General features: G+C 44.0%; 1 protein-coding gene and 1 non-coding gene across 19 annotated transcripts in view; both read left to right on the plus strand.

Moving 5' to 3' along the window:
• Positions 1 to 25,356, plus strand: part of DEPDC5 (DEP domain containing 5, GATOR1 subcomplex subunit) — a 161,697-nt gene that overhangs the window by 61,265 nt on the left and 75,076 nt on the right. For 7 of the 18 annotated variants that reach the window (XR_010125950.1, XM_054470437.2, XM_063663207.1 and 4 more), the window contains exons 21-27: positions 482 to 702; positions 4,331 to 4,534; positions 6,827 to 6,962; positions 7,992 to 8,089; positions 19,165 to 19,230; positions 22,201 to 22,384; positions 23,916 to 24,076. Coding sequence is in view for 17 of the 18 variants with exons in the window: in XM_054470437.2 (XP_054326412.1) it covers positions 482 to 702; positions 4,331 to 4,534; positions 6,827 to 6,962; positions 7,992 to 8,089; positions 19,165 to 19,230; positions 22,201 to 22,384; positions 23,916 to 24,076 (1,070 nt within the window). In the remaining variant the exon portion in view is untranslated. Of the gene's footprint in view, positions 1 to 481; positions 703 to 4,330; positions 4,535 to 6,826; positions 6,963 to 7,991; positions 8,090 to 19,164; positions 19,231 to 22,200; positions 22,385 to 23,915; positions 24,077 to 25,356 lie in introns of those variants that run through there. The other 11 variants (XM_063663209.1, XM_063663211.1, XM_054470440.2 and 8 more) reach the window with 5 other exon arrangements.
• On the plus strand, positions 22,467 to 22,574 carry LOC129023752 (U6 spliceosomal RNA). Its single transcript, XR_008496901.1, has one exon. It is a non-coding gene; the product is annotated as a U6 spliceosomal RNA (small nuclear RNA).

Raw genomic sequence — 25,356 nt, forward strand, 5'->3', positions numbered from 1 at the left:
CTACATTTGGCTGATTGTTGTCTTGTAGTGTTTCAGTTTGCCTCTATTCTGCAAATTCCCTGTAAACTGGCAATTATCTCTGGAGCTTGATTAGATTTAGATTCAAATTTGAGGGCAAGTAGACTTCTCGGGCATTGTGTACTTTCTCCCACATCACATCATACCTCTCTTCTCATTCTGTATTTAGTGACGTGAGATTAATCAGTGGGGTCAGGTGGGGTCAGCCTGAAGCAGTCTTTTCTTTACAACTATGATCCTAGGACTTTGGTTGCATAATGTCTGTCATTTCCCCCCTCTCTTATATAACATCTCAAGCTGTTAAGGGTGAAGTACCGCATACAGGTTTCCTACTTGTAGATCACACTGGGGATTTTTGTTATTGGGTTCCCATGTGACTTGGGTTGGTGATGGGTTTTAGTTTTAACTCAAGGTAGGACAGCATCCCTCGCTTGATGGTAACTTTTTGTCTCTTGCCTGGCAGGTCTGTGCGAGAGCGAGAGAGTCACAGTCGAAAGAGTGCCAGCTCCTGTGATGTTTCATCCAGCCCTTCCCTACCAAGTCGCACACTGCCCACTGAGGAAGTGAGGAGCCAGGCTTCTGACGACAGCTCCCTAGGCAAGAGCGCCAACATCCTGATGATCCCACACCCCCACTTGCACCAGTATGAAGTCAGCAGCTCCTTGGGATATACCAGCACTCGAGGTAAGAGTGCTGAAGCACAGACAGAGCCAGGGACATCTTTCTTAATATAGAGGGTGACTGGAGGTGGGAGAATTGGTCAGAGGTGGGGTGTAAATCCCACATCTTAATTATTTCTTTGCCAGTGCGGTAGGTACAAATCACTTTAGCTGTTAGCTATGTATATATTCTACTTTTTTTTGTTTGTTTTGTTTTGTTTTGGCGACAGAGCACCCAGGCTAAAGTGCAGTGGTGCAATCACAGCTCACCTCAGTGCGGCCTTGAACTCCTGGACTCAATCGATCCTCCTACCTCTGCCTCCAAGTAACTGGGACTATAGCATGCCACCACACCCAGCTGATTATCATATTTTTTTTGTAGAGATGGGGTTTTACCATTCCCAGGCTGGTCTTGAACTCCTGGGCTCAAGGGATCCACCCATTGGCCTCCAAAAGTGCTGAGATTACAGGCATGAACCAATGTTACTGCACCCTGCCTCTATTATACTATTTTTTGTTTAGCCTTTCTTCATCCGTCATTTAGCTATATGCCTTTCCATATGTTAATGGAAAGCTTTTCTTAGGCCTAGGGTCAAAAGGGTTTATTTCCTTATGATTTCCATTTGTGCCATATGTAAAACAACCTCTGTCTTAACGTTGCATTTTAGTTTCTCACTTACCGGTCGGGCGCAGTGGCTCGCACCTGTAATTCCAGCACTTTGGGAGGCCAAGGCGGGTGGATCACTTGAGGCCAGAAGTTTGAGACCAGCCTGGTCAACATGGTGAAACGCTGTCTCTACTCAAAATACAAAAATTAGCTAGGCATGGTGACAGGTGCCTGTAATCCCAGGTACTCAGGAGGCTGAGGCAGGAGAATCACTTGAACCTGGGAGGCGTAGGTTGCAGTGAGCTGAGATTCCACCACTGCACTCCAGCCTGGGTGACAGAGGGAGACTCCATCTCAAAAAAAAAAGAAAAATTTTTTTTTTCACTTACCTGTTTTTTTTTTAATTAACTTTTATTTGCATTTATTTTGTACTGAATTTATTCCCATACTATCAGTTTTTGTTTCTTCAGTTTCTTTCTTTTTTTTTTTTCTTTTCTTTTTTTCTGAGACAGAGTCTCGCTCTGTTGCCCAGGCTAGGGTGGGTGCAGTGGCATGATCTCAGCTCACTGCAACCTCTGCCTCCTGGGTTCAAGTGATTCTCGTGCCTCAGCCTCCCAAGTAGCTGGGATTACAGGCACACGCCACCACACCAGCTAATTTTTGTTTTTTTAGTAGAGATGGGGTTTTGCCATGTTGTCCAGGCTGGCCTCGAACTCCCGGCCTCCAATGATCCACCCACCTCGGCCTCCCAAAGTGGTGGGATTACAGGCATGAGCCACCTTGCCTGGCCTTGGGATATCTTTTTCTTCTGTGCAATGTCCTCTTCTGGTTTAGGAATAATTTGTTCCTTTTCCATGAGGATCATCTTGGTGTGGCAGGGGGAACTCGTGTATGGGTTAATCTGACTATGAGCTGTTTACATCAGACAGCACATCTTGGGTGCTTTGTTCACCTGGACATGCTCAATGACCAGAGAATCTGCACCTGAACCCTTAAGTTCGGTATGACTGTGCATTTTTAAGCATATGTAGCAACAATTCAGTACTCTTTTTTGGCCACTGACCCTGTGTGCAGCCACGCTGTTTGGCCTGGGACCACCTACTATCTCCATCATTGTAATGTGGAAATGGTACACATTGTTTCTGTAAAGTGACATATTTCTTTCTTTCTTTCTTTTTTTTGAGATGGAGTTTCACTCTTGTCCCCCAGGCTGGAGTGCAATGGCGCGATCTTGGCTCACTGCAACCTCTGCCTCCCGGGTTCAAGCAATTCTCTTGCCTCAGCCTCCTGAGTAGCTGTGATTACAGGTGCCTGCCACCACGCCTGGCTAATTTTTGTATTTTTAGTAGAGATGGGGTTTCACCATGTTGGTCAGGCTGGTCTCGAACTCCTGACCTCAGGTGATCTGCCCACCTCAGCCTCCCAAAGTGCTGGGATTATAGGTGTGAGCCACCTTGCCTGGCCAAAGTGACATCTTTCATATACTTGGTGGCTTTTTATATATGCATACCCTTGATGGCCTGAGCAGTTTCATGGGTGGTTTCTTTTATTTGTTTGTTTTGAGACAGGTTCTCACTCTGTTGCCCAGGCTGTAGTGCAGTGGTACAATATTGGCTCACTACAGCCTCAACCTCCTGGGCTCACATGATCCTCCCACTTCAGCCTCCCAAATAGCTGGGACTACAGGTGTGCACCACCACACCTGGCTAGTTTTTAAAGTTTTTGTAGGGACGGTCTCAATCTGTTGCCCAGGCTGGTCTTGAACTCCTGGGCTCAAGTGATCCTTCCACCTTGGTCTCCCAAAGTGCTGGGATTATAGGAATAAGCTACTGTACCTGGCCTATACTCATTTTTTTTTTTTATTAGGTTTTTCTCTTTTATTTCCTTAATAACTAACTAGACTATGTTCTTTTTTATTTTGTAAGTTAGAGCATCAATTCATTAATTTACAATGAACAGTAAAACTTTCATGGAAATCTGAACATTCTCTTCTTTCCTGCAAAGCAACTTGAGGAATGAAATACAGTATTACAATGTATGAGGTTCTGTGCTAGGCATTGGGTAGATAATGATGGCCAAGACAAATTCCTTGGAGTTTGCATCTGCTGGACCCACTTTTTCATCTGGGTGGTTGCTTAATGAACATGGGATACACACAAGAAGAGTTGGTTGTGGATTTCAGTTCTTTGATCCACTCAGGCATGCTGTCTCTGTCTCCATAATGGGACCTGTCTACCATTGCGCCAGACAGGTGGAGTCTAAATATCATACCATCTCCTTGCCTGGTCAAGGCTGGAGGTGTCCATTTCTTCATTCTTTTTTTCTCAGTAATTTTTTTAACATAATAACATTTTATTGCTTACTCCTGTCCCAGCCCACTCAGTCATTCAGGAACTCAGGTTCCTTCCATCCTGGGATGCCATGATTATCAACATTGGACTCCTGGGTTGCCACAAAGGGAAAAAGAATGCAGATCATTCATGGAGATCATTGTGGTCCAGGCCTGGATTTGAAGCATATAATTTCTACCTGGCCGAAACTAAGTCATTTGGCTTTATTGCAAAGGGTCTGGGAACTAGAGTCTTGTGTCCAGTAGGAAAATCAAATGGGTTTATAGTGAAGACATTGACTAGCTCTGCCAAGATCTGCCCTTCTGGTGACCACATAGCTATTTTTATTGTTCCTCCCTCTTAGAGAATATAATCTTTCCTTTCCCAAGGGAGACAACTCAAGTCCCATCATTCAGTCATTGCTTCCAACTCAAAGTTCGGGATATCCAGGCAGTGTCCTTCCCATCAGATTTGGTTGTGACTTCATTGTGCCAGTAATTTAGAACCAAAACTCCCTTCTCCCAAGTATTTAAAAGCAAACAAATGCAAACATATTTCATTTCTTTATAGTTTGACAATTTTGCTCATTTCTCTCACTCCCTGACATTTATGATGCCCAAGATTCTTGTCAGCCTTGGTTTATCAGTCTACCTAGCTCTGGTTTCACCGTGGTTCTGTGGTTTCTCTTTGTGACTCAACTCCATGATAACTGGCAGATGTCCTGGAGAACATGATGGAGCCACCACAGCGAGACTCCAGTGCACCAGGGAGGTTTCACGTTGGCAGTGCAGAATCCATGCTGCATGTTCGACCTGGTGGATACACGCCCCAGAGAGCACTGATTAACCCCTTCGCTCCCTCTCGGATGCCCATGAAGCTTACGTCCAACAGAAGGCGCTGGATGCACACTTTTCCTGTGGGTAAGTTTGTGCTTAAGAGAGAGCCTTGGACTAGGAGCTCCTAGCCGTGGTCCTCAGTGTCGGTCACCCATGTGTCCTTGGTCAGGTACCTCTGTTGCTCTACCTGTAAGATGGGATAACCATGCCCACTTTGGCCATCCCAGGGGTTCTTGTAAAGATCCTTGAAGATGCACTTGGGAATAGGCTTTGTAACTATTTAGCTGTATAAACCTGAGGGCTTTTTTGTTTGTTTGTTTCTGCTTTTTTTTTTTCTTTTGAGACAGGGTCTCACTCTAGTTGCCCAGGCTGGAGTGCAGTGGTGCTATCTCAGCTCACTGCAGCCTCAACCTTTGGGGCTCAGGTGATTCTCCCACCTCAGCCTCCCAAGTAGCTGGGACTGTAGGTGCATGCCACCACGCCTGGCTAGTTTTTTGTATTTTTAGTAGAGACAGGGTTTTACCATGTTGCCTAGGCTGGTCTTGAACTCCTGGACACAAGCAGTCTGCCCTCTTTAATCTCCCAGAGTGCTGGGATTATAGGTGTGAGCCACCGCATCTGGCCCTTTGTTTCTGTTTGAGAGGAACTGTGCATTGCCACCTGCTTTCTTTCCTAAGTCGGATGTCCCTCATTCTTGTTCATTCCTTCTTCTCTTAGCTCTCTTGGATATTGATATCCTGTCTTGGTTACAAGGAGTTACGTTATTTTGTTTTCTCTTAGGTATCTCTGACAACTGAAAAAAAAATTTTCCCCTGAATTCACTTTTTCCTAGTCCATTCTTTTTTATCTATATTCTGTTCTCAAGAAGATGACAGTAAGGTTTTCTCAAGCTGTGGCTAAAATTAAACTTTAGCTTAATGGGCTCTTATTGAGCTGGAAAGGAACAAATGCATTAAAGTCCAGGATTTTCTGTGTGTGTGTGTGAGACAGTGTCTCACTCTGTTACCCGGGCTGGAGTACAGTGGTGTGATCTCAGATAACTGCAACCTCTGCCTTTCGGGTTCACGTGATTCTCCTGTCTCGGCCTTCCAAGTAGCTGGGATTACAGGCATACACCACCACGCCTGGCTAATTTTTGTATTTCTAGTAGAGACGGGGTTTCACCATGTTGGTCAGGCTGGTCTCAAACTCCTGATCTCAAGCAGTCCACCCACCCCGGCTTCCCAATGTGCTGTCATTACAGGCGTGAGTCACTGTGCCTGGCCAAATTTTTTTTTTTTTTTTTTTTCATGGAAACCATCCTGCTGAATACCTGGAAATGCCTATTTTCTTTTGTACTTGCCTTTAATATTTAGAAGTTAAATAAGTGAGAAATAGATCTGAATCATTTGGCTGTAATTGGGGGTCATGCCTAAACCCCGTTCTGCCTCCTTATCTCTGCTATAATCAGTCACACTACTTGTTTCTTTCTGTGTCCTTTCCCCTGCATTATTGTCTCCACTGGTTCCCTTCCAGGTCACTTAGAACTCTTGGTGTTTCTTCAGTGACCTTCAGCTTTTCATACTTCTGTGCTTCTCCTCCTCCCACTCTTCATGTACACTTTATTGGAACCATACTCTGCAAACAGTTTGCTTTGCTTCTTCCTCCTGTTTAGCTGGCCTTTCAGTAGCCAAGGCCCTCCTTCATCAGGCTTCCCTGTCTTCCTCATTCCTATCCTCAGAGGCTCTCTTCCTTCTTGGCTAATCTTGTGGTCTCCTGCACGTTTTGCCTCTTTCATGTTTGGGATTTCACAGGTATCATTTCATCTACCCAGATGCCCTCTTCCTTCAACTGCTGTTAACTTTGTTGAACACTTAGCTCTACAACTTCTCCTTCCCCAGGAAGCCTCATTTTGTAGACTTGACTAATTCTAATTTGTTTCCTACTCTGCCTTTTTTGCACTGAAACATCTTCTGCTTCTTAGAGTCACAGTTGTTACTCTCCTAGGTATTAACAGAATCATTTGGTGTTTCACTTGTATTTCCCTCTTACTGAGTTTGTGTTAGCCCTCCTGGCAAGGGGCCATGCCTCCTATACTTGTATATTTCACTGTGGCGACTCAATTGACACACATGAGGCAGAATATCCTAAAATATTCTTAACAGATTAGACAAGATGATAAAGGTGAGGCCCCTTAGTAGGATGGGTCCTGCTTGGAAGAGCAGGTGTCCTCTGGGAGCCAGAGGGTCCCTTGTATAACGTTCCTCTGTGGTGTGTTCTTCTTTCAATCTCACCAACATCTGTATCCCAGTAGCTGGAAAGAAGGGAGAGTATAGTTAAGTGCACAGCACTAGCTATCAGGTGGGAATGATGCTCAGTGGTTCTTTATCTGGGTAGGACCATCCGGAGAAGCCATCCAGATCCACCACCAGACCCGACAGAATATGGCGGAGCTACAAGGCAGCGGGCAGAGGGATCCAACTCACTCCTCTGCAGAGCTGCTGGAGTTAGCATATCATGAAGCTGCTGGAAGGTGAGGATGTGCACAGGGCTCTGGAAGGTAACCTGAGAACACTCTCCGGCACCCAGGACAATGTGCAGAATAGACTATTAACAAAGTGTTGTTAAGAAGACTTGAAAAGACAGTATGAGGTCAGGGCCTTCCTTTGTTGGCCAGTGGCATTCCCTTCAGTTGGTGAAGGGCAAAGCAAACAGCCTGACATTTTTGCCTGAGATGTTACCTAGGCCCTGTTTTAGGTTTATCTTGAATCCAGAACACACTTTGTAAACCTCAAACGTGGGTTTTTCTAAACCTCAGTCAAAGATGAATCCAAGAGAGGCAATTCTGTGGATTTGGAATGCTGAGACAGGAGATTCATGCTGTGTGTTTTGGGCAACCTCTCTATGACTTTTGTCATTTTGGTCATTCAGAAATAAATCCCACTGTTGAGTTTAGAATAAGTTAATGCCAAGAGCAATGGAAATGAAGGCTTATGTTTGTAGAGACAACTCTTTTTGAACCAATGCTCTGAATGTGTTATGAGCATCCAGTGAGAGTCAGTGTAGGAGGAAAGTCATTTAAGCCTTGACAGGCGTGAGCCCGGGTTACACCTGGACTCAATATTCCTGTTGCTTTAGAAAACACTTTGCAAAATGCAGTCTTTGGTCCCTCTCTCAGTCACCTTGACACCCTAGGGGATAGATAAGGGATATGGGGAGGGCGTGACCTTCTTAACCAGATGAACTCAGGTCCATATATTCAAGCACCCCACACCCATCCTTGTTTGTAAAAGGGAGGCATAGGGCAGACAGGGCGGGTGGTCTAGCTTGGTGGTGGGAAAGCAGCAGGGGTGCCAGGGTCACAAGGAGCCAGCACTGACACGCAAACAAAGCACTGTGGCCTGGTGGCTTAAGATGAAGATTCCAGTGGCTGCCAGCTTGAGTGGCTGAATATTCAGGCCTGATTTTTATGAACCTACCTCCCACCCCCGGGATATAGGTGAGCAGGAAAAAGAGGTGATGATCTACATTAAGCCAGGTGGCTGGGCTCTGTTCTCTGCAGGCACAGCAATTCCCGCCAGCCTGGTGACGGCATGTCCTTCTTGAACTTCAGTGGAACAGAAGAGCTTTCTGTCGGCCTGCTTAGCAACAGTGGTGCAGGTAACCAATCCGAGAGGTAATAGAGTTGGGATGTTTAGATCAGGCTCACATCTAGAAATGACACAAGGGCCAGAAAAGCAGGGCCATGTCTATTTTGAGATCATTTCAGCCACACTTTTGGGTGACCTATTTAGAAACAGTGCTCTATAATGCATGGAATTATAAAATGGGCTGCACGTTAACATTTTTAGCTCAGAACGTGTTGGTCAAGCCACATTTATCATCATTCTGTCACAGAGTTGTGATTGAGGGCTGCTTAGGAGCATAGTGTTGAGGGCAACACCACGGACAGAGCTGGAGTGGTCTGTGCTCTAGAGGGACTTTTGGTTGTCAGGGGCAGTGGGGAGCAAACCCACCTCCATAACAGGAGAGACCCAGAGGGGGGAAGTATGTGTCCAGTTTTAAGACCAGAAAAGAGAAGGATTACATAGTTGCCTAGAGGAGTGAGCATGCACCAGGGCTGGGTGCAGTGGCTCATGTCTGTAATCCTAGCACTTTGGGGGCCTGAGGTGGGTGGATCACTTGAGGTCAGGAGTTCGAGACCAGCCTGGCCACTGGTAAAACCCCCATCTCTACCAAAAACACAAAAAGATTAGCCAGGCGTGGTGGCGTACACCTGTAGTCCCTGCTACTGGGAAGGCTGAAGCAGGAGAATCTATTGAACCTGGGAGGCAGAGGTTTCAGTGAGCCGAGGTTGTGCCATTGTACTCCAGCCTGGGCTACGCAGCGAGACTCCATCTCAAAAAAAAAAAAAAAAAAAAAAAAAAAGAAGTGAGCATGCAGCAAAGACTTGAAGGGTAGAATTTGGTTAGGTAGACAGTTAGACGCTGAAGTTTCAGGGCGGGTGGGGGAAGCAGTATGAACTTGGTTTCGTATGATACTTTGGTTTTATGCTTTTTGGAAATACTTTTATATCTATTGTCTTATCTGATCACCCCAGTGGGTGATCAAAATATATTTAAGTTATTAAATATATTTTATAAATGGGCAACTTAATGTCCAGAGAGGTAGAAATATTAAAGTAACCTCTCAAACCAATAGCCAGGTATCCTGACTCAGGCTGCTGTCCTCTTTTCATGACATTGTTCAGAGTACCTTTAAGGGATAGAGTAACATGAGCTTGGATCAGTAGGGGCAGCATTTGTGGAGCCTCAGAGGACAGAGATATTGTACAAAATGAATGTGGAAAACATTAAAACTTTAAACAATTGGGCTATGTTGTGCTTTAGTGTTCTATAAGCTAACTTGAATTTCTAAAACCTAGCTTAAGAAAGGTGTCATTGCTGGGCACGGTGGCTCACACCTGTAATCCTTGCACTTTGGGAGGCCGGGTGGATCACCTGAGGTCAGAAGTTCGAGACCAGCCTGGCCAACGTGGTGAAACCCCGTCTCTACTAAAAATACAAAAATTAGCCAGGTGTGGTGGCATACGCCTGTAATCCAAGCTACTCGGGAGGTTGAGGCAGGAGAATTGCTTGAACCTGGGAGGCGGAGGTTGCAGTGAGCCGAGACTGTGCAACTGCATTCCAGCCTGGGCGACAGAGCGAGACTTCGTCTCAAAAAGAAAAAAAAAAAGAAAGATGTCATGAAAATGAAGTTATATCAAATTGGTTGATGATATTTTCCTTTATTCATTGGTAGGTTCATCCAACAATATTCCTAGAGGCCTATGTCTAAGGCTAGGAAACTGGGTTGGCAGTAAGAGAATCCCTAAATGATTATTATTTCATTTATTAATTCATTCACTTATTTTTTGGTTAACCTACTCACCAGCATTCATTTATTTTAGATGAGAAAATACATTGAATACAAATGTAGGGATAGAAAGACACTGTGTCTCTCTGTACTCAGGGCTGAAAATGTTACCTCTGGCTACCAAATTATTTGAAAATACCTAGCCGGGCGCTGTGGCTCACGCCTGTAATCCCAGCACATTGGGAGACCAAGGTGGGTGGATCACAAGGTCAGAAGATAGAGACCATACTGGCTAACACAGTGAAACCCGTCTCTACTAAAAAAATACAAAAAAAAAATAATAATAATAACTGGGCGTGGTGGTGGGCACCTGTAGTCCCAGCTACTTGGGAGGCTGAGGCAGGAGAATGGTGTGAACCTGGGAGGTGGAGCTTGCAGTGAGCCGAGATCGTGCCACTGCACTCCAGCCTGGGCGACAGAGCAAGACTCCGTCTCAAAAAAAGAAAAGAAAAGAAAAGAAAGTACCTTTAGAGAAGCTATTGCTTTGCTATGCCAAGGAGCCATTTTTAGGAACCCAGAGTTTGAGCCTCCCAGGCTGTTTGGGGTAGAGTTGCGCCGAGGAGGGCTACTCTGGGACTCATTGGACTATACTTGAACTAGTTTCACTGGTTAACTGAAGCAGGGGGAATTACAGGTTCTTATGGTAGCAGCACCAGAATGTACTCAGGTAGTCTTGGAAGTTGTTTGGGGTCTGGGATAGCTCAGGTGGACCAGTTGATTCCCCAGAAAATTTGTTTTAGAATTTTAAGATCATTTTGGGGAAAAGAAGTTTCAAAGAATCTTTATTTGGGGATGGTTGTGGAAGATTTTAACATGATACCATTGTGGAGTCCTCCGAGCTAAGGGTTCCCTGGCACACTCAAATTGGAAAAGCATTTGCTGCAACCTGAAGCTCTGGCTCAGTATTCTCTTAGGCTTCTGAGCTGTAGGTGTGTCCACTTGATGGACCTCTCTGCTCAGATGGCCCCCAAGTACTTCATCCTTAATGCATTGACAACCAAACTCATGTCTCCCTGTTCGTCAGCCCATGCTTCCTCTTCTGCTGCTCCTTCTGACTGGCTCCTCACCTCCGTTCTCACTGCATTGTTCAGATTCCTGTCATTTGTGGCCAGGATTATTGCAGTAGCCTTCAAAATGATCTTCCTGCTTTATTCTCATCCCTTCTGATTCATAGTCCATACTGTCACTGATGTTTCCAGATGCAGATCTGATCAGCCACTCCTTCCCACATGTAACCTTTCCATGGCTCTTCATGGCTATAGTGCTGATCATCACCCAGCTCCTGCCTGTGCTTGTATCTTCACCTGCCTCCTCTTCCACATGGTACCGCAGGTGGAAAGAGTACAGGCTCCAGGAACTTAGGACATGAGGCCTGACTCCACCTCATGAGCACTGAAGCCCTCAGGCCAGTTACTACACTAATTTCTGGGTATCTCAGTGTCTTTATCATGAGGAGATTGACTTTTTTTTTTTTTTTTTTTTCCCGAGAAAGAGACTCACTCTGTCGCCCAGGCTGGGGTGCAGTGGTGCGATCTCAGCTCTCTGCAACCTCTGCCTCCCGGGTTCAAGCGATTCCCCTGCCTCAGCCTCCCAAGTAGCTGGGATTACAGGTGTGTACTACCACCCCTAGCTAATTTTTGTATTTTTAGTAGAGATGGGGTCTTGCCGTGTTGGCCAGGCTGGTCTTAAACTACTGGCCTCCTGTGATCTGTCCATCTCAGCCTCCCAAAGTGCTGGGATTACAGGCATGAGCCACCACACCTGGCTGGAGATTGACTATTAAATGTGATAATCCACATAAATTCTTAGGACAGTGCTGGACATCCATGGTGAACACTCAACAAATAGGAGCTGTTGTTGTCATTACAATAACATATTTTGTATTCCAGGCATTTCTTGTGGCTCCTCAAAAGAACTGTGTCCTCATGTTCCTTTGCATAGATAAGTTCCTCTCTATAGAATATGCTTCTTCCCTGTCTTTAACCCCTGATTCTGACTGGCAGGCATCAACTCAGTCTTTATTATTCAGCTCCAACAATACCTCTTCTTTGAAGCCTGCTCCGGTGGTTCCCCCTCCTTCCCATGCCCTCCCGGGATGTGTTAGGCATGTTTCCACACAGCTCCATATGCATAACCCAATTGTACAACTTGGCATGTCATGATCTCACTGCTTGTTTCCATGTCTGTCTCCTCACTAGACTGAAAGAGCTTATCTTTATTCATTTTCTCCACTCAAGGTTAAACACATTTATAGACAAATGAATTTATATTTCCAAGACCAAGCTGCCATATGTGAGAAGAATTTGAATAACACACAATATTATTGTTTAATTGGTATGCAAGTATTTAATTATACATAGTCCTTTTTTTTTTTCTTAAGAGACGGGGTCTTGCTCTGTTGTCCAGGATAGAGTACAGTGGCATGATCTCACTGCAGCCTCAACCTTTTGGGAAGATGTGATCCTTTCACCTCAGCATCCCGAATAGTTGGGACTACAGGCACATACCACCACACCTGGCTTAATTATATACATATGCTCTGAATGTTTAGCTTCTCATAGATGGTGTGGGATCCTGGGGTTGTTTTTCTGGTCAGGGTGGTATTGTTAAGTGGGGTCATCTTTTCCCTTTCCCAGTCCCTTTATATAACCTATAGCATGTGTTTTCAAAGGGGTTAGTGGCCATCAAGAGGTGATCTATAGCCACATGGGAACTGAACTCCCATCTTTGACCTTATGCTACCTGATCAATTATGTTAATGAGCCACTGAAAGAAATTACATAAAATTATTCAAATTTTTATAATCGTATAACGGACATTAATTGGTTATAGCCATATGCAAAACCAATTAATGTCAGATCTTCAGGATATATCCATAGTCTTACTTCCATCAGTCTTAGCCTGGCCTAAGGTGCCGTCATCTTTTGCCTGGATGCAGTAGCATGTTACCTGGTCTTGGCCTCCTCCCTTGCCCTTCCATATCATTTATTTTCAACACAACAAATCAGAGTGACCTTTATAAAATAAAATTTGGATTATGAACTTCTCTGCACAAAATTTTTCAAGGGCTTCCCAACTCACTTGGAGTAAAAGCCAAGGCATTATGGTGGCAGATAGACCTCTCATGTCATGTGGCTACTTGTTACGCTCAGTCCTCGTCTCCTGTTTTCTCCCTCTCATTTCACTCTGGAGGTTCCCCAGATAGATCAGGCTCACTCTGAATTGCAGGTCCTTCCTCTTGTTCACCCCTCTGCTGTGCCCTTACTCCAGAGAGCATCATGGCTAAGATCCAGATGTCTGCATTTGCTCAAGACAGGCCTGGTTTGAATTTGTGGACCCATATGACTATTAATAGTGTCCCCTTCCAGTCTCAGAGGTATCCTGTATTGGATGATAAATGATATGGCCACCCTACCCACAGCTCGCTCTCTCGCTTCCTTCAGGTCTTGCCTGAATTGCCATATTTTACCTCAGCACTCCCCACCTATCCTCTCTACCTAATATTTCTCCATTGTGCCACCTGGCATACAAAAAAAAATTTTGTAATTTTTTTATTGTAAATTCTATGACTGTCAGGATTTTTGTTTTGCTCATGGCTGTATTCCCAGAGCTTAAAACAGTTCCTGGTGGCTGGGCGCAGTGGCTCACGCCTGTAATCCCAGCACTTTGGGAGGCCGAGGCGGGCGGATCACCTGAGGTCGGGAGTTCGAGACCAGCCAGACCAACATGGAGAAACCCCCGTCTTTACTAAAAATACAAAATTAGCCAGGCATGGTGGCGCATGCCTGTAATCCCAGCTACTTGGGAGGCTGAGGCAGGAGAATCGCTTTGAACCCGGGAGGCAGAGGTTGCGGTGAGCCAAGATCATGCCATTGCACTCCAGCCTAGGCACCAAGAGCAAAACTCCATCTCAAAAAAAAAAAAAAAAACAGTTCCTGGCACATAATAGGTAGTTGAATGAATGCTAAAAATCTTCTGAGGTTAGCTTCCTCTCTACTGAAGCATGATTTAATTTTTTCTCTAATGCTTTTCTTTCTTACAACCTTCTTAAACAATTAACTAGATTCCTTTTTTTCAAAGACTTGGGTAGTCTTTTTCTCCTTGCTTGGTTTTTAAGTGACTTTCCTTTCAAGCCATCCTCAATTTTCATGGAATATTTTTTGCCTTCTTCAAACTCACTAAACTCTTACCCATTCCAGAAAAGTATATTGAACTCTAGGCACTGTGCTAAGGCCTGAGAAGAAACAAAAACTACTAAGACACTGACTCTCCCGACCTCAAGGAGCTCTGCTTCCTCATGTACTTGGGATTCTCTTTCAAGCAATTCCCATGTGGGGTAATGACGATGAAAGGAAGGCCCTCTTGTGGGGGATTGGACTGTGAATGGTTTCAGTGTGGTTTGAACATGTGATCTCTGCTAAATGAGGATGTGCTAGATGAGGGAGTGTGCTGTGATGAAAACAACCAGGATCAGAATTCCCCCCTGCCCCTCACTGGACTTTCAAGCTGAGGCTCAGGTTCTTCATCTGTGTAATGGGCATAAAGATCCTCCCCTTCCTGACTGCCTGTCCCACAGAGCGGTTGTCCGGATCAAAAGTAGGTTGGGTACATTATGGGCTAGATTACCACATAGAGTCCTTGTTTTGGGACAAGGTGGGGTCTGAATTCACAACTGGTTAACATTTCATTCATTAAAAAATCAGAGAAGACTGGCGCGGTGTCTGACTCCTGTAATCCCAGCACTTTGGGAGGCCAAGGCAGGTGGATCACTTGAAGTCAGGAGTTCGAGACCAGCCTGACCAACATGTTGAAACCCCGCCTCTACTAAAAATACAAATATTAGCTGGGCGTGGTGGTGGGCGCCTGTAAATCCCAGCGACTTGGGAGGCTGAGGCAGGAGAATCGCTCGAACGCGGGAGGTGGAGGTTGCAGTGAGCCAAGATCATGCCATTGCACTCCAGCCAGGGTGACAAGAGTGAAACTCCATCCCAGGGGAAAAAAAATCAGAGAAAAATCCAAACAGAGAAACCTTATCTGTGACCCTACCTTCACCTCTTTGCACCATCTGCAGGCACTCAAGCGTGACTCAGTCTTTCTCCTGCATTTGGACATGATTCATATGTGAATCATGATTCACAGGAGTAGCATCTCTGTGAGTTTCCCTCCCAGCCCCATAGAATTTCATTTGAAGCGTTGTTGGTGGGGACCTGGTAGCTGCAGTCTTCACTTGTTTTTCACCCTGCTGCCCAGCAGAGACAGGGCAGTTGGTGTGACTGGGCAGATAGGTTTTATCCCTCTGTATCTTTAACTGGGCACTATTTTAGAAGGCTTGCTAGTAAATGTCTTCTTTTATTGGAGTTAGATCATTTTGAAAAAGAAAATAAGTGGATGCCATGTTTTCTTTCTCTTTAGTGTTGAGACTTAGAATCTGCAACTTGATATTTGTGTTGAATATTAGGTGCATGCAGTATATTTGGCCTGAGAGCCAAAGTAAAAGTAACTCATAGCATACTGAGACTGGATGGAAGGACCTCCGTCATTTCTCCAGGCCAGGTCAGTTTTTTTATGGGTAAGTGCCGCCTCTGTAGCCCAGAGAAGAGAAACCACTTGCCCCAGGCACAGGCTTCTAGATGTGGGCTTGGAACTAGCCCTAGAGGCTCCACACTGAGTAACCTTTTTGACCTTGAGGTTTTCAGCCAGAGAACACATTCACAATTCTGAACAGATGTCAAAAGAGACAGAGCTGAGATGACTCTTACCAGCATTGGCTTCCGAAGTCTATGTCTGGCTTTGAACTTTGAGTGTGAGACTTCATTCCCAAATGTTGGGTTGGAGCAGAGCTGGCCGAACATGAGGTTTCACCTCCATCATTGCAGGCTGGTGGGACTCTTCGTATGCCAACAGCAAGTCTGTATGACTGAAAATAAGACCTCAAAGAGCCAGAATTACAAGGAAACTGTGTGTGAGTAGCTTCCTGGAAGTCCTTAAAATATTTGCTTATAAGCATAATAGCTTCCTGGAAGTCCTTAAAATATTTGCTTTTTCGGGGTATGCGTGTACGTGTGTGTGTATGTGTGTGTGTGTGTCTGTGTAGGTAGGTGTGTCCATTAGAGATGGCACAGATCTACTTTTAGCCTAGGATTCAAAGCTGCTCTGTTAACTATTTCTTTTTTTTTTTCTTTTTTTGAACTCTTTATTAGTGTAAGAATTTGAGTTGTCTTGCAAACCAAGTCTAGAACAGGTTTTCTTTAAAAACAAAAACAGGTGATCAAATGAGCAAACTTGGCAGCCAAACCTGGGAGGTGATATGGTAACAATTCTGTTATTGCTCAGAGTGTTTTGCAAATGCCAGTTTGCCTTCATACCAGTTCTCAAGCTAAATAAGAAAATCCACCTCGTTGCTTCTTTATAATCATGCTTTATATTTGCATGAAAATGAAAGTTGTCAGCCAAGTTTTTTTTTTTTTCCCCAGAAAATTTAGCTCCAAGTGGCTTTTGGCTATTGACAAAGAACAGATAACATTTCAACAGCTAAAAATTGGTGCCCCAGATGGATAGTCAAGAAATAGAGCATCTGTAAAGTTGAGCAGAAAGAATCTAAATTCAGGTTCCTCCTACTTACTGTGAGATCTTCAGTAAGTTGCTTAACTTCTCTGAGCCTCAGTTTCTTTATCTGTGGAAAAGGATCGTACCTACCTCATATCTACTGGTGTGGGTTTGAATGAAATGAAATACTGCATTTGTCTGACTTATACATGTATCTTCTAGTATAATGACTGGTAATTTTTAAAAATCTGCTCCAAGCAGTTCCAAAAGAAAAGTCCTAAAATTGTTTTGGCCAGGTGATGTCATCTTTATTTTTATTTTTATTTATTTATTTTTTTCAGAGAGAGTCTTGCTCTGTGGCACAGGCTGGAGTGCAGTAGTGTGATCTCGGCTCACTGCAACCTCAGCCTCCTGGGTTCAAGTGCTTCTCCTGCCTCAGCCTCCCGAGTAGCTGGGAGTATAGGCGCCCACCACCATGCCCGGCTAATTTTGTATTTTTAGTAGAGATGAGGTTTCACCATGTTGGCCAGGCTGGTCTCGAACTTCTGACCTTCAGTGATCCCCCTGCCTCTGCCTCCCAAAGTGCTGGGATTACAGGCGTGAGCCCATCTTTTTAAATAAATTTAAAAAAAAAATTATTTATTTAAAAATTTATGTCCAGTAAGATGTACTATATTTAGTGTACAGTTCTATGAGTTTTGACAAATGCATAGAGTTGTATACCCACCAGCAAACACATCAAGATAAGAAAATCTCCATCACCACCCAAAATTCCCTTGTGCTGTTGCTTTGTCCTCAATCCGTCTGTGTGTTCTCTGGCAACCACTGATCTGTTCTCTGTCCCTCTGGTTTTACCTTTCCCAACATGTAACATACATGGAATCATACAGTATGTAATTTTTTGAGTCTGGCTTATTTCACTCACCATATTGCATTTGAGAGATTCATCCACGTTGTCACGTGTCAATAGTTGCCTCCTTTTTATTGCTGAGTAGTATTCCATTGTATGGATGAACTACAATTTGTTTATCCTTCCCCCAGTTAAAAGATAATTGGGCTGTTTCCAGGTTTTGGCGACTATGAATAAGACTTCTATAAATGTTTACATGATTTTATATGAACAAAGTTTTTGTATGAACTTAAGTTTTCATTTTTCTTGTATAAATTTCTGTGAGTAGATTGCTGGGTCAAATGGTTAATCTGTTTTCCAAAGTGGTGTGCCATTTTGCATTGCTATCAACAATGTGTAAGGCTTCCAGTTGTTCCATATCCTTGTCAACACTTGGTATATCCAGTCATTTTCATTATTTCATCATTCAAATCAAATAAGCATGTAGTGGTATCTTACTGCACTTTTTTTTTTTTTCTTTTGAGACGGGGTCTTGCTCTTTCAGAAACCCAGGCAGGAGTGCAGTGGCACAGTCATAGCTCACTGCAGCCTTGGACTTCTGGGCACAAGCAGTCCTCCTGCCTTAGCCTCCTGAGTGGCTGTGAACACAGGTGCATGCCACCATGCCTGGCTAATCACTGTGCTTTTAATTTGCTATTTCCTTAATGACGACTGATGTTAAACATCTTTTAATATACTTATGTTCCTTTTGCATATGTTGTTTGTCCTTTTCTCATTGGGTTGTTCGTTTTCTTGCTTTTGAATTTGAGAGTTCCCTATATCTTCTGGATGCAAGTCCTTTGCCAGGTGCATGATTTGCAAGTGCTTTCTCTTATGTTGTAGATTGTTTTTTCAAAGCTTTCACAAGAGATTTATAAATACTTGTTCTTGTTATAAAATATTCAAATGACCCAGAAGTATTTAGAGTAAAAAGTACAAATTCTCTTTTACCTCCTATCCCTTCCTCCAACTTTCTTCTCAGAGTTAGCCACCGTTGAACGTTTAGGGAGCATCTTTCCAGTCCTTTTTAAAAAAATATTTTTATGTATATTTACATAGACATGGGGTCTCACTCTGTCACCCAGGCTGGGGAGCAGTGGAGTGATTATAGCTTGCCACAGCCTTGAACTCCTGGCCTTGTGAGCCACCATGCTCAACCTCAGTTCTTTTTATGGCATCATAATTTTCTAGTAAATATATGTTTTGAAAGGGACATTTAAGTACTGATAGGTGTGCTTTAAAATTAATTGTGTTACTCTACAGTCAATATATTGCATTTCAAAGAATCTTCCGGTTTTTCCTTTCAGCCCAGTCATAGGTAAATTCATTGTTTTTATGTTAAAGTAGTGAGTTTTGATGTCCTGTGTCATATTTTAGAAAGCCATGATTTGGGGAAGAAAATTCCAGAAGATAAGGATGGCTGATGAGTGGATTAAATTTAAATAGGTCATTTTGTTTTATATCTTTTTTAGAGATAGGGTCTCTCTCACTCTGTCGTTGCCAGGTTGGAGTGCAGTGGCACAGTCAAAGCTCACTGTCAAAAATAGGTCATTTATATTCACTAAAGATTGCTCTAATTAGTGTAAATGACTTTGTGATGTGTCTGTTTTCTTAAAATAAGTGGCAGGTTGCTCGTGTTTATGTGATCTCTTTTAGCAAAGAATGATACCAGTAACCTCAGAGTAAAGTTGTGGCTCATTCCCAATTTTAGATTATCATTTTTCTTTGATCGATTCTTTTGTACTGTTTGAAATACTCAGCACAGAATTTGCACTTGGTTTACATTTTTATTTTTAGCTCCAATTTGCCTTTTTCAACCATAACTGGTCAGAACTCTTTTGCAGAGTGAGCCTTCTTAAGACAAGCTGTTTTTATCTTTCCATAGGTATGAATCCTAGGACCCAGAATAAGGATTCTCTAGAGGACAGTGTTTCTACCTCTCCAGACCCAAGTAAGAGGGGGCAGCTGACTGGGGAAAGGGATAGACAGGGAGTGTGGGGTGGTCAGAGCATGAGGAAACAAGAGGAAGCCCTGTGGGAAGTGAATGGTCCTGAGGTACACATATCTCTGTGGTATGGGAAGGTGATGTGGTGAGGGAGGACTCTCTGGACTCTGTGATGGAAAGTGATGGGGGGTGTGACTGAATGACCTCCTTTGGAAGGTGATTCAGGGGCACCTGGGAAAGGTAGCAGATTCCTTATAAGGCCCCCATGCTGGTCCAGAGCTGGCCTTCACCCTTAGCTGCCTAATGATATCTCCAGGAAAAAGTTGGAAAGACGTAATAGGCTGTTAACTGGAATCATTTACCTGCCTGTAGTTGAAATATTTGGCTGAATTGCATTCCTTTTGATCGTCTTTTTGAATAGCTATGCAGTAAGAGAATATCTAAATATCTATAATAATAAAATAGCAGAGAAAATCCTACCACTTGATAAACTTTATTTAGCTGTGATCAATGGATGTAGATCACTGAGTCTTTTTGTCCCCACTTTTTTTTTTTTGAGACAGTGTCTTGCTCTGTCACCCAGGCTGGAGTGCAGTGGCGCGATCTCGGCTTACTGCCACCTCTGCCTCCCAGGTTCAAGTGATTCTTCTGCCTCAGCCTCTTGAGTAGCTGGGATTACAGGCGTGCGCCACCATGCCTGGCTAATTTTTGTATTTTTAGTAGAGACGGGGTTTCACCATGTTGCTTAGGCTGGTCTCAAACTCCTGACCTCGTGATCCACCCACCTTGGCCTCCCAAAGTGCTGTGATTACACCCGTGAGCCACCTCGCCCAGCCTTTGTCCCCACTTAATAATCCTTTTACCATTTGTTCAGGTCCCTCCTGGCAGTCATTTGTAATGGCAACGTTAAGCATATTACTGTATCTTGGTTTGAGTAATCATTTCTTATTCGTGACCATTTGGATGGCTTTCTGCTTTTTAGCCGTAGCATATAATGCAGGTATGATAATACCTGGGGGGCTGAGCACAGTGGCTCATGCCAGTAATCACAGAACTTTGGGAGGCTGAGGTGGGTGGATCACTTGAGCCTAGGAGTTTGAGATCAGCCCGGGCAATATAGTGAGACCCTGTCTCTATTAAATTAAAAGTTAATAATAATACATAATACATGGTGCAGCAGGTGTATTTTTTCTTTTGGTTAATGTCTTTGGATTACATTCCCCAAAGTATGGTTGACAGATTGACTATTTTCCAGAAAGCTGCCAGCAATGAATAGATGATCCTATTTCTCTACAACCCTGTCACCGAAGTTTGTTTCCTTTGTTCATCATTGTTATTTTAGTGGTTCTGAGGTGTGGAACTTCCTCAGAGTCTCTCTTTTCAGGACCAGAAGATACTGGGGTTAGAAAAGAGGCTGCACTCTTTTCCTAGAGACAGAACACCCTTAAACTTACAATCAGGATCCTTTCTCATCATGAGATCTCGAACTAAGCATTTGAACAGTCTGTGTCTTGTTGTGTGCCCAGCAGAAAGCATTTCTACAAGATTTTTATAATCCTGAGGGTCAGAAGGCTGATGATGGCCAGGATGATCTAAGAGGACATAAAGATCTGTCTTCTGTTTCTGGCTTCCCCACTGGGGCTTTGATCAGGTCCTCATCTTCTGTTTTAGCCAGGAAGTAGAAACAAGCTCACCTTCTCGGCTGCCATATAGAAAAATGGAGATGATTAATTAGGCTATTCGGGGCTGTGTTTTGGTTCCTGAATTACTAATGAGTTAATAAGCCCTGTGTAGAGCATGAGTTAGATCTGTTGCAGGCTAGATCATCTTCCCCAAGTCAGTGGTGCCACGTGGGGCATCTTTCTGCTGTGACTTAGCACACAAATTTTGTTCTTCATTGACGGGAGGGCTGATGAGGCAGCAGGGGCTACAACACATTGTAAGCTGTTAGCATGGTACAAAAATAAAGTGTATGAGTATCCCATTCAGAACTTAGAGACAAAGGCTTAGAGTTTTTCGGCTTCATGTTGCTCCCTTCTTTAGAGAGTTAAAAGATAGTCGTCACTTAAATTACTTAAAGAGGTAACTGCCCTATTATTTTAACTCAGTGAAGCTCAACCAGGGAGGATTTTCCCAACCAGGGAGGATTTCCCTCCCCGGGGGAACATGTCAATGCCTGCAGACATTTCTGGTTTTCACAGCTGGGGGATGCCACTGGCATCTATTGAGTAGAGTCCAAGGATGCTGCTGCAGTACCTAGGACAGCCCCCACAACAAAGAATTATCTGGTTCAAAGTCTCTGTTGTTGCCGAGGCTGAGAAACCCTGCTTTAACTGAGGAGCAGGCAATTCGGGACAGACCCATGTGGTCAGGCCTGCTCTACTAACTGCAGCTTTCATTTTTGGATTGTTAAATGCTGTCTCTTAAAGTTCCAGCCTCCTAACTTTCCCAGATATCCTTACTTGATTTTTCCTCCCACCCTTTTGAATCTGTTACTTATTTTTGCAGTGCTAGAAGTATTCCTTATTTCTGCTACTGTATGCTATTTGCTCCCAAACGAGGCTGAGCTCCCCTCCTTTCCCCACCTAGCCACTCTGCAGTCCTTGGGAGAGGCTCGTGCTTGGGCCTCCCTGCTCTTGGAACGTTGATGTGCTTCGACATGTAATTCCGCCTGCCCTGCCGTAATCTCACCTGCATTGTGGCTGCAGCTCACAATCAGCAGAAAATGAAAAATATCAGCTGTGAATCCCATTTGCATGATGGGATTGGATAAGCATGTGCACTGCATTGTCTAACAAACTCTGTTTCTCTCTCTTTCTCCCTCCCCTACCCTCTTTCTTCCCAATCCTGGCAATTTTACCATCTTTCACCATGAACTTTTTTCCCCACTCTTCCCTCCCCTTCCCTCTCCTGGCCCCCCATCCCACACTTGCCATGGTGACCACATGTACCTTTTCCCCCTGTTACGTGAGGCAGTTCTGACACTGTCTGCTCCCCCTGTAGTGCCAGGCTTCTGTTGCACAGTTGGAGTGGACTGGAAGTCTCTCACTACTCCGGCGTGCCTCCCCCTCACCACCGACTACTTCCCTGACCGCCAGGGCCTGCAGAATGACTACACAGAGGGCTGTTATGATCTCCTTCCAGAAGCAGACATCGACAGGTCAGTGTCAGAGAAAAAGGCACTTGGCTTGGTTTGTGAGGGTTTCGGATATATCCCACACATGCATCAGAACACTGGATTTGTGCTCACTTCAGCAACACATATATTAAAATTGGAACAATATAGAGAAGATTAGCATGGCCGTTAAATAAAAAATTTAAAAAAAAAAACTGAGTTGTATTTTATCTTTTTTTTCCTTTTTTTTTTTTTTTAACTGAGACAGTCTCACTCTGTCGCTCAGGTTGGAGTACAGTGGTACGATCACAACTCACTGCAGCTTCGATCTCCTGAGTTCAAACAGTCTTTCTACCTCAGCCTCCTAAGTAGCTAGGAGTAGCTGGGGATGGCAGCACCACATCCAGCTAATTTTTGTGTATTTTATAAAGACGCTGTTTCGCCATATTGCCCAGGTTGGTCTCAAACTCCTGGGCTCAAGTCATCTGCCCATCTGTTGCGTCCCAAAGTGCTGGGATTACCACCTTGAGCCACTGTGTCTGGCTGAACACTGAATTTTCAAGCCTGTGTCCTCTTTTTATATTTGGGTAACTTTTTTTTTTTTTTTCCTTGAGACAGAGTCTCACTCTGTCACCCAGGCTGGAGTGCAGTGGCGCAGTCTCGCCTCACTGCAACCTCTGCCTCCTGGGTTCAAGCGATTCTCATGCCTCAGCCTCCTGAGTAGCTGGGACTACAGGCATGTGCCACCATGCCTGGCTAATTTTTTGTATTTTTAGTAGAGGTGGGGTTTCACCATGTTGGCCAGGCTGGTCTCAAACTCATAACCTCAGGTGATCCACCTGCCTCGGCCTCCCAAAGTGCTGGGATTACAAGCGTGAGCTGCTGCACTGGCTGTGGGTAATTTTATGATGTAAGAACTGTTCATTTCTCCAGAGTTTTATTGACATCAACTATTTCTCCGCATTGATTGATTTATTTTTAACTCCAGTTGGTTCTGGCTTCGCTGATTATTCTCATATTTTCTAATGCAATTATTTTGGGCACACTAAATCTGATCTTCTTTTCTAAAATTACTCATTTGAGCATTGAGTTACCTGCCTCTTTTCACCTCTTTGAACTGTTAATTTTCCCCAAAACACTGATTTACAAATTGTTAGTAGTTTTTTTTCATATTTTCTATTATATTTTCTTTTCTATATCTCTTTTGTATACTGTCATCCAGGCTGAAGTGCAGTGATGCAATCTTGGCTCACTGCAACCTCTGCTGGGACTACAAGTGCGTGCCACCATACTTGGCTAATTTTTGTATTTTTTTTGGTAGAGACAGGGTTTTGCCATGTTGCCCAGGCTGGCCTTGAATTCCTGGGCTTATGCATATGCAATCTGCCCATCTCAGCCTTCCAGAGTGCTAGGATTACAGACATGAGGCACCGTGCCCAGCTCAAACTGTTAGTTTTATGACCCACCGTAGAATGGTTATAAGGGGATGAAGCAAAGGAGATGATGAGACTGTGCACTCTTAAGTCTCACTGTCTCGGGCCAAGCATCTGTATGAGCAATCATCTGTTTTTTTCAGGAGGGACGAAGATGGTGTGCAGATGACAGCCCAGCAGGTGTTTGAAGAGTTTATTTGCCAGCGTCTCATGCAGGGCTACCAAATCATAGTGCAGCCCAAGGCACAGAAACCCAATCCTGCCGTCCCGCCCCCGCTGAGCAGTAGCCCACTCTATAGCCGAGGTGAGTTCTTCTCCTTGGATTTATATTTTTTTCTCTTCTACTGTGTATGTGGAAATGGGTTTTCAAGATGGTAGATAGTAGATAAATTTAGTAGTAATTGTTTTTGACACAAAAGTTTTCTTTATAAATTCTACTTAAGTGAGGAATAAAGTCTCCTTTAGGTATGGATTTATTTTAAATGCTCTCTTTAATTTACAACTCTCCCTTTAAGGCAGTGGATGTGACCAAGTTCAGGAATGGGACAGCCTGGCTTGGACAGACACCTGGGAATTGTAGGCAGCTGAGTCACTACTGAGCTGTCAAAGTTTCTAAACCCATAAACCTATATTTAATTGTTTCTAGTACAGTACCTGGCACACAGCAGATTGTCAGATGTTACCTAAACCTGAAGTTTGCATTTGTTCTTATTTTCTTGTTCTGGATTCATCTGTCTCTTCTTTATCACTGAAGGTTGATGGCTTGAAGCAAGAATGGGTCATCCATGAGTGGCAGATTAGGCTAGTAAGTGACAGAGAATCGGTGTTGCTAATTGAATGAGAGCCAGGCAGTGGAGAGCTCCTCTAAAATAAGTCTAACAGAGGGAATTAAGTGCAGGTGCCTGGAATCAGAAAGCAGTAATCACTTCCTGGAACAATCAATGAGCTGTCTTAGTCTACTGTCTCTTCATTATTGCTAACAAGACCTCCCCGTCCCGTGATCACCAGTGATAACCTTGGATCATCTTTGTCCCCATGAAAGCTTCTTGGGCCAGAGGATCAGAGAACTGTGGCCCTGTTAGAGGGAGCATGCAGTCATCCAGTCCAGGCCCTGTTGTTTATGTATGAAGCTTTGGACTCTCCCTGGATTTTCTTTGAAAGCCCCTTGTGACGTTTATCACATGTTGCCTTGTATTCATCTTCCAGACCCTATTGAATGTTAACCTTTTTGAGTGCCAAGACTATTTCTCTTCATCTTTTTGTCCTCCACAATGGAAACTACATGCCTGGCATATAGTAATATGCAACAGTATGGGTCAATAAGTATATGAATTTGGCTGGGCGTAATCCTAGCACATTGGGAGGCTGAGGCAGGAGGATCCCTTGAGCCCAGGAATTCAAGACTGGCCTAGGCAATGTAGGGAGACCCTGTCTCTAAAAAGAAAAGAAAAATAAATATATGAATCCATTTATTCACACATTGATTCAACAGTATCTTTGAAGCACTCTGCATGACTGGGGAGAGGATTTATAGCCCAGTCAGGGAAAATAACATTAGTCAAACTATGAAATATATGTTGTGAT

The sequence above is a fragment of the Pongo pygmaeus genome, chromosome 23 (assembly GCF_028885625.2).
Source record: "Pongo pygmaeus isolate AG05252 chromosome 23, NHGRI_mPonPyg2-v2.0_pri, whole genome shotgun sequence".
Taxonomy (NCBI): domain Eukaryota; kingdom Metazoa; phylum Chordata; class Mammalia; order Primates; family Hominidae; genus Pongo; species Pongo pygmaeus.